General features: G+C 57.5%; 4 protein-coding genes across 4 annotated transcripts; all 4 read right to left on the bottom strand.

Annotated features, from left to right (window-relative positions):
- Window positions 1–441: 441 nt before the first annotated feature.
- LDBPK_311100 (hypothetical protein, conserved) lies at window positions 442–1,587 on the bottom strand (the record flags this gene model as incomplete). The annotated part of the gene is made up of 1 exon (XM_003863154.1): window positions 442–1,587. One exon carries the CDS (start codon window positions 1,585–1,587, stop codon window positions 442–444), a length of 1,146 nt encoding a protein of 381 aa, XP_003863202.1.
- A 755-nt stretch (window positions 1,588–2,342) lies between these two features.
- On the bottom strand, window positions 2,343–2,990 carry LDBPK_311110 (hypothetical protein, conserved; the record flags this gene model as incomplete). The annotated part of the gene is made up of 1 exon (XM_003863155.1): window positions 2,343–2,990. One exon carries the CDS (start codon window positions 2,988–2,990, stop codon window positions 2,343–2,345), a length of 648 nt encoding a protein of 215 aa, XP_003863203.1.
- Window positions 2,991–3,952: 962 nt separating this feature from the next.
- LDBPK_311120 (hypothetical protein, conserved) lies at window positions 3,953–4,582 on the bottom strand (the record flags this gene model as incomplete). Its single annotated transcript, XM_003863156.1, has 1 exon — window positions 3,953–4,582. The coding sequence occupies one exon, from the start codon at window positions 4,580–4,582 to the stop codon at window positions 3,953–3,955; it is 630 nt and encodes a 209-aa protein (XP_003863204.1).
- Window positions 4,583–6,495: 1,913 nt separating this feature from the next.
- Window positions 6,496–7,713, bottom strand: LDBPK_311130 (N-acyl-L-amino acid amidohydrolase, putative; the record flags this gene model as incomplete). The annotated part of the gene is made up of 1 exon (XM_003863157.1): window positions 6,496–7,713. The coding sequence occupies one exon, from the start codon at window positions 7,711–7,713 to the stop codon at window positions 6,496–6,498; it is 1,218 nt and encodes a 405-aa protein (XP_003863205.1).
- Between the last annotated feature and the right edge of the window lie 1,015 nt (window positions 7,714–8,728).

The raw sequence follows: 8,728 nt of genomic DNA on the forward strand, positions 1-8,728 counted from the left end.
CGCGGAGACTACGGCCGGCAGAGAGCGGAGCCCCGCGCCACGTGCCGCCGCTTCTGTGCACGTGGAGACCCGGACAATCGTGCCCTTCTCTCAAACGAAGAAGGAGCGCCCCTCTCTTTCAGAGAGGCTCGTATCGGCACGTGCGCGCGCATCGAGCACCGTGTAACGGAGAGGCGAGCGCCTCCGCACCGCTACAAAAAAGCGCAGCTGAGAAGGCGAATAGGAAGGAGCCAACGTGCCTATGCGGTGTTCTCCGCTGGGCGGAGGCGAAGGCGAGGAGAACTGCTGCCCTGCTCTGGAGAACAGAGAGAGAGACCGCCTCCCAGTGAGAGCCATGCCCGCCAGTCAAGGTGTGAAGAACGACAGGGAGGCGATCTTTCTCTTTCCACGCTCGTGAGTGAGTCCGCCCGTAGCACGAGAGAGGACATCGCCCGTCCCGCGTCAGCACCGATGATACCAAACGGTTGCAGTTTGCTCCGACGGATTCACCGCTACGTAGCAGTAGTTCAGGTTGCTTGGGTGCACGCCATCGCTACGAGGAAACAGCGTCATCCCTGGCGCTGTGATGACTTGATAAACAGAAGTGCCCACTACAGCGTGGTACCGAACTGAGGCGCTGTTAGGCTCCTCCAACGCCGCCACATCACCATCAGCCTCTTGCTCAGTTGCTTCGACAACGTGAAGCGACTTGACAAGGCGGCGATACAGCTCTCGCGCCGCATCCAAGTACACGGCCGCGTCGTCGTCAAACTGGTTCAGGGGCCCACTACCGGCGACCAGTCGCCACACAACGTGATACAGGAACTCCTCGCGCGACTCTTTGCCGAACACGCCACGCAACTGCCGCATTGGAAGTCTCGCACCACTCATCGAGCCCCACATATCATCATCGTCAGTGTCGGTATCTTCCCGGCTGCTCGCGTCGTAGAGCTCGCCGCACTCTCCTTTGGCCTGTGCGACTGGGCGGCTGTGAGCCCGCAGAAAGAGCGCTCGCAGCTCATCACTGATGACCTCGCCGTGAGGCAGAAGCTCCTCCGCGCGTTTCACAGTTGGCAGGAAGTATACGGGCTGATTGGCATCTCGCACAGTTGCACCATCCACATCGCGCAGAACCTGTCGCACAACCTTCGCATCTACGAGGCCGTGGCGCAACGGCTCGAGCGTCGTCCAGCGGCACGTCAGAGGACGGAACTGGAGCTCGTTAGCCCCCAAGACGCTCTGTGCATGATGGGCGTCATCGCCCACTAGATCAGAGCGCACGCACGGGGCCGCAAACAGGCTGCGCAGAAAGTCTGCAGCAACACCGTCATGAAAGCGAAGCGCGACAGCAGAGACAGTCGCAGCGGCTGCGTTCGCAGCTCGACATGAGGATGGCGAGGCTACAGGTTGTGCGGACAACGTTCCCTCCGTGAAAGAGGGCACCTCGCTGGGGCAGCGGTACCGGTACGTATGCATGTTCCACTCCCCTAGTCGCAGGAGGCCCCACTTCATGAAGAGGCTTTTGTACGGCTCTGCATCACTGAAGGAGGCGCACGCCGACACATCAGCTGCCGCCGATGAAGGCGCAGCCTGCTCGAAGACAAACATGACGGAAGGTCAAGGTGAATGAGCACACGATTGCAGCTGCAGCTTCGCTTCTGCGTTCTTTGCCTTTTTTTTTCGCAGTGGCGGTGGGGGACTGATGTGAGGGTCACAGCGGTCCGCGCAGACAAGCGGGTGAGGGATGGGGAAGAGGGGGATTGGCGGGCAGAACGAGGAGAAGAGACATAGAGACGTGCTGTCGCGTTGGCTGAAGTCAAGAAAAGGGAGGAGACGAGGCACCTGCCTTCGCACACGTCACAAGGCCGGGAGGTCGGCCTTGGCACGTGGCGGCACGCACGCATGGTGGCTCTCTTTTCAGCATGCATCCAAAATGCAGCACAAAGGTATGTGGGCGACGATACACAACGGCGCTGCTTTTGGGGTGTATGCCCATCATGCAGCATTTTCTTCTTTTGTTTCTGACAGCGCTACTCGAGGCGAAATGGCAGAGATCAACAAGCTCACGGAAGCACTTCGCCAACAGTGTTTCAGAAGATATGAGTGGGAGGGGGTCCACGACACCTAGAACAGCACAATCTGTTGGCTTTGACGGCCGTGCGCACACTTGTGATGCTGTGCATTAAAGGGCCCCACCCCTTTCGCATACGGGCAGCCGTCCTGGAGAAGCGAGTGTACCACACAGGATGAACACTACGCTCACCCGCCCGATTCGGTCAGGATGCTGACGCAAGGTTGCGCAGACGCGCGTGCTGATGCTCACGCGCCCTCGCGGCCGCCGGACACTCACGCCTGCTTCCTTCTCAAACGTACGTCTTCTTTTCGAGGAGGCGCCGCAGCATAAACAGCTGGAAGCTGAGCATGATCAAGAATGCCAGCACCTGGAAGATAGACCACCACAGCACGCGTTCATTCGCACTCTCTACGGTGTCGCGGTGGTCCTTCTGTTGGTTTCGAATCGACACCTGCAACGTCTTCAGCTGCTGCATCGACCCCGACAGCGCCCGTATTTTCTGCTCAATCGGATCCAGCTTCGATGCATCCACCGCATAGTTGACGTTTACGGAGGTGCGCAGGTCGAAATTCACATTCTTGGACGTAAACAGCGTGTTCGAGTTATCAAAACTGATGATGATGTTGCGGGGCTTGTCGGATGCCGGGACGGAGAAGGCGCCGAAGGCGAGGTCCTTCCAGTGCATCAGTTCCTCATTCGTGCCGCGATCCTTGATCGAGACGGGCAAGAGGTATTCGGGGTGCAGGGCAAACTGAAAGTGGAGCTCTCGCCCAGCGCCGAGGCTTTCGGTAATGACAAAAATCTCGCCAGCGTTAATTTCCGTGATCAGCGCCACCGACAGCACCGCTGAAAAGCAAGCGGAAAGGACTAGGGCGACGAGCAGTCGAGACACGCCGCCGTCACGCAGCAACGCAGCAGCTACTCTAGTGGATTTCATCTGCGAAACCAGAAGACTCAGGAAAGTGCGGCAACGAAATGCGATGGCGTCGCAGAGGCGCCTGAAGTCAGTGCCGGTAAAACGGCCGACGTCGTCAGTGCGAGAAGGAAACGAATGTATCGGGAAAGGATGTACGCACTGAACGCAGGCGGAGAGGCGAACTGCGTCCGATTAGCTATGGCTGCCGCGAAGGGTGTGAGCCCAGGGATGGTTACGAGCGCGCCACACCAACGTAAGGAGGGGGGAAGCGAAAGGGGAACAGTGCGCGAGCAGAAAGGATTAAGGATGGGAGGTGCGCGAGAGCGTGCGTGAGCGCGTGGCATAACGGGACCTTCGGTGATGAACGGCAGTCGCACATGCAGCAGGAGCCCAGCTTAACGGGGAAAAGAGATTCAGCCGCGTAGCAGTGCCACGGAGGGCTCTTCCTTATTTGCTCTCTGATCACTGACACGCAGCGCTTCCCTGCGGCGTGCTTGCGGAGGGCTACATCTGCACTTATTGCGGGGACTCACCGTTACACCGCTCTGCAGGTAGCGAGGGCGTGATGAACATCGGCGGTATGCGAAGACAATCATGAACTTCACACGCTTGACGCCTCCCTCGCGTCTCTTCTACATGGATTTCGAGGGAAAAGGATCAGGAAGGAGGTGAGCGTACCGAGTGCACTGGTTGAGATGAGCAAAGAAAGAATATGGTGTCGCCGAGACACGCGACAAACAGAAGGGGCGGCAGCAGGGGAATCCTCGGCAGCGATGTCTTCTTTCTCGGTCGCCCACGCACGCGCCCTCCCCATTTTACGGGCGTCTCGCACCGCTGCAGCAGAGCGAGGCAGCACGGGCAATCTTGCTAGCACGCCTACGCACAGCATCCCCAACGCGGCGTCGCGTTACCGACATGCTCGCGCCGGCAAGCATCAGAGAAACAAGTCTCTCTCCCTCCAACGGAGCTTACAACGAGCGCTGTCAGATGGTGCGACGCTTCTCCACAAAACTCCGCAGCAGCCACAACTGGCCACCCGCTGCAACAAAGAAGCTCACGACCTGCATGATGGACCACCAGTGCACTCGCTCATTCGCGTGCTCGACAAGGGCGCGGTGGTCCTTCTGGTTGTAGCGAATCAACTCCTGTAGTTTGCGCAGGGTCTGCATCTTTTCGAAGAGTGTCTGCACCTTCTTTTCGATTGGGTCTATCTCCTCCTCCCGAACGCCCCGGGTCGGGTCGGGGATGACGCGGATCTCGAAGCTCACACTACTAAGCGCCAGCAGCGACTGGGAGTTGTCGAACTCAAAGACTAGGTGGCGTGTCTTGTCCGTCGATGGGAGATTGAGATACCCTTGTGGGCTGTCCTTCCACGCCTGCAGCACATCTCCCGTTTCGCGGCATCGAATGCGGACGGGAAAAACAAAGTCAGGGTTCATGTAGAATGCGAACACCAAATTGTTGCCTGGTGGCACAATATCGGTGACGGAGAAAACCTCGGTCGCCTCGACACCGACAGCGATCGCAGACGCAGGAGCAGCGGCGGTAGCTACCAGAGCTCCCACTAGCAACACCAGCACCGACACGGACAGCAACGCACCACGTCTCTTCATTTTTTGATTTGTGTGTGTGTGTGTGTGGGGGGGGGGGTATACTGAGTACTTCGAAAAATGGCCTCCAAAGTCCGGGAGAGAGATGCGTAGGTGACGTAGAATCACCTGTTTGGCGCACAGACATGTATATGCACCTTAGCGATGTACCGGCACTGATCACGCGAACGCGAAGAAGACGGCGCTCAGCCGGAGCTGATAGGGACGCACAGATATGCAAAGGCCAGGGAAGGGCGAAGAAAAAGGAGACGACAAGTGGGCAGCAACAACGAATGTCAGATGCACTGCTGCAATGGCAACGACACTGTCTGCCCTGCAAACCGCAAGATAAGTCAGAGCGCCGCGTCATCCGTCATGAGCGACAGCGTGCGCAGAGTTGCTGTCGCTCAGTTCCAAGGAGGACATCTCCGAGTGGCAGAATAGCCTGGCCTAAAAGCGTCTCTTGCTGCTCTTGAGGTTCAGCCAGCACACACGTTGCGTACGATCCTTGAGAGCGTTTAGACGCGACACACATGCCAGGAAGAGGCCACCGATACACACTGCCCACCCGCCAAACATCGTCGCCCTTCCCCGAGTTCGTGCGGACGAGACCACCTGTTATCGCTGTGCCTTCTGCGGCTACGACAAAAAAAGAGGCGCTCGTGACGGTCTGCACTCGTATCTTTCTCTCTTGATCGCAATCACGAGGTGTTCGGAGAGCGAAGAAAAAAGTGGAGGTGGCCGTTATTCGACGAGTGAAGGATGGCGAGCGAGAACTAAGTCGTCGAGGTCGTAGAGGAGAGGCGAGGGCAACAGAACAGGGAAAAAGGAAGGAGTGCTAAGATCAGGGTCGTGCACAAAAGGGCATGTCGCTACGACATGCTATCAGACATTGGTGGAATTGAGGCAAAGAAGGGGAAAGCGGGTACGACGCCATGTGGTCAATCATGGGCTTCCTCCGACTCCACCCCCCCCCTGCAACTGAAAAGAAAAAAGGGGAAGTCGCCATAGATATAGGCCCGGCAAGTGGAGAGTTTTAGCAGGAGAGCGTACATCACCTTAGCCAAGCGACAAACAGCAGGAACAAAACAAGGAACTCATGAGAACGCGGCACGGTCAGAGTCGCTCGCGCCACAACTCATCCCCACTACAAGATGGACACAAAAAGTTGAGGTAAATTGTAGTAGGTGCTGCGCGGACAAGAACCACATCGCGAGCTTCAACAAATGGGGTGATCGCCCTTTTCACTGTTCTCCGATCTTTTTTTTTTTCGTATCGTCGCTGCGGATGCCGCGTGAAGCCGTTGAAAAAGAAGTTAGGGTGGGATATGAACAAGCGCACAACAGAGAAGAAGGGAAGGATGGAGGAGGAATAGAAAGGCTAAACACATGTGTGTTGCAGCCGTGTCGCGGCTACTCTCTCCCCACCACTGCGAACCCTTACGATGATGATGATGAGAGAGCCACAGGCAGAGGCAAACACGCGCGCATGGAGAAACCAACAGAGAAGGGCGGGGGAGACGATAGGTGAGGAGAGAAAAGGCAATAAAGAGATCGCGGAAGACCGCGAATCGGTTACAAGCACAGAGATGTTGAAAACGTGTACATACGACACGAAACAAAAAAGAGCTGCCCTCGTCCTTTTCGTTGCCGGTCTCTCTCGCCGCCTCGCGCAAACGAGCTTGCGCGAGTCTCGCTAGCCATGAAAAAAGGGAAAGAAAAGGGGCAGACAACAGCGGGGAGGAACGGAGAGCACCGGCATATTCGTCGCCATCACGCCGGCTTTCTGGAAGGAGCTGATATAAACCGTGAGCAACACATATGAGGTGTCCCTGTTCAGCCATATCCTGCCTTACAAAACCAGAAAGCGAGGCGGCAGACAGCCCTGCGAACTCTAAGGCAAAAAGATTTAAAAGAACACATATATCGGCGCTTTCTTCACTGCATGAGCAGCTCGTGGATAGTGCCATAGTGGACCTTCACGCCGACCTTCATCGCCTCCTCGTCCACGCGGAACTTCGCGTTGTGGTTCACCGCAGTGCACCCCTTCTCAGGATTGTAGCACCCGATGCCCACATAGTTCGCAGGTGCCACCTTCGCAAACTCGCTGAAGTCCTCGGAGGGAGACATGCAAGCCGAAAGCTCCACAACCTGGTCCTTCGAGGGGAGCACCTGCGCAAGCACTCGCATTCCCACGTCGTACGCGCTGTCCGTGTTCACCGTCACATCGTAGCCAGGAAGCCAGCTGAGGTTGCACGTCGCACCGTACGATCTGCAGATGCCGTGAAGCACCTCAGCGACAGCCTTTTTGGCATCTTCCCGCACCTCGCGATCCTGCGTGCGCAGCGTGCCCTTCAGCGTCACCCTGTCAGGGATCACATTGTAGCTGTCAGAGCTCGAGGTTATCGTGGTGATGGTGAAGATTGGGCACTTGGATGGCGGCATGCGACGCGACACCACCTGCTGAAGGGCAGTCACGGCAAGGCACGCGATCGCGATAGGGTCGATGGAGCTCTCCGGCATCGAGGCATGCCCGCCGCGGCCGATTATTTCCGCGTGTAGGGTGTCACTGCTGGAGAGAACCGGACCCTTCCTCACCAAAACTGTGCCCGTAGGCCCCTCCTTCATCGGGACAATGTGCTCAGCAAACACCATCGCCACGCCCTCCATGCAGCCCTTCTCGATCATCATCTGGGCGCCACCCGGCGGCACCTCCTCCGCAGGCTGAAACAGCAGGCGCACGGTGCCCTTGATCCTCCCCGCATCCTCCAGCAGCAGCCTCGTCGCGCCGAGCAGCATCGCCGCGTGCGTGTCGTGGCCGCACGCGTGCATCACGCCCTGCTTCTTCGACGCAAACGGCACGTCTGTCAGCTCCTCGACAGGCAGCGCGTCGATGTCCGCACGCAGCGCAATGATCGGGCCGTCGCCACCGCCACCCTTCAGGTCAGCAACAACGCAGTTGCTCTCAGGCTGGCTGATGTGCAGCCATTCGCCCTCCGCGTCCATCTTCTGCAGCTCACCCATGATGTAGGCCGCCGTCGGCTGCTCCTCGAACGAGAGGTCCGGGTTCTCGTGGATGTAGCGGCGCCAGGCAACCACCTGGTCGTAGATCTGCTCCACACGCCGGTCGAGCTCCTCGCGGTTGATGGCGGGCATTGTCACAAGGGAAAGCAAAGAAGGAACATTCAGCGCGTCTGTGCGAGATAGGTGCCCTGAAGGACGGATCAAGAAAGAAGAAGAGGTCGAGACAGGGAAGGGGAGGGGGGAAGGCACACAAAGAAAAGAGTTTAGTTTGGTCAACGCTGGAAAGAAGGCAGGCACGAACAGCAGACAGCTTGCAGGACGACTCTGATGGCACCCCTTCAGCCACTAAGGATGTTCTGGAGGGGCCACGCTACAACCACAGATAAAATAAACACGAGTAGAGCGGCAAAATACTGCGATCGCGTCAGGAAAGAATTCGTGAAGATGGAAAGTCGTCGGAACTGCCCTTTTGCTGTTGTTGTTTGGAGGGAGCCAACCGAGAACAAAGACAACACAGCACGTGAAACCCGGTGATGATGACGGATATGGCGCGCGCACACACACGAAGGAAAGAGAGAGAACGGTACAGCGTGAGAGTCGGAATCGACGTAGAAGAGTGCAGCGGAAGGACATCGGAGCATGGGCGACGGCGGTGATGCAGGGAGGGAGCGGAAGCAGAAGCGGCCCACGACCACGTCCGCATGCGCTGAACGTATGCATACCTGTTGATCAGCTGCACGCACAGCATCTCAGCCATCAAAAGTCACACTTCCATAAAGTTGAACGGCCGCTCGCTTCCCTCAGCAACAACGAAGAGGTCAAGCGAGAGCGGCAACAATGGAGGTGGGCAGTTCTTCTTTTGGTGTTTTTTTCTTCGACGGCGTACGTTGCCGCGCATGCGCCTCCCGTGAACGTGAGAGGAGACAACGAAAAAAAAAATGCGGACACATGTGAGTAGATACGGGCAAGCCATCGATGTCCATCTGGGTCGGCGTGCGAGAGGGCATTCAGTGGCTATAAGGCGGTGTCGCTGTGAATAGAGTTCTCGTTTGCTTTTCTTCGGCGTGTCGACTATAGCATGAGCAAGTCAGCAGATATATGCGCATGCGGCCGAAGCTCACCTGCCTCTGCGGCACTGCAGCTGTGC

The sequence above is a fragment of the Leishmania donovani genome, chromosome 31, assembly GCF_000227135.1.
Source record: "Leishmania donovani BPK282A1 complete genome, chromosome 31".
NCBI lineage: Eukaryota > Euglenozoa > Kinetoplastea > Trypanosomatida > Trypanosomatidae > Leishmania > Leishmania donovani.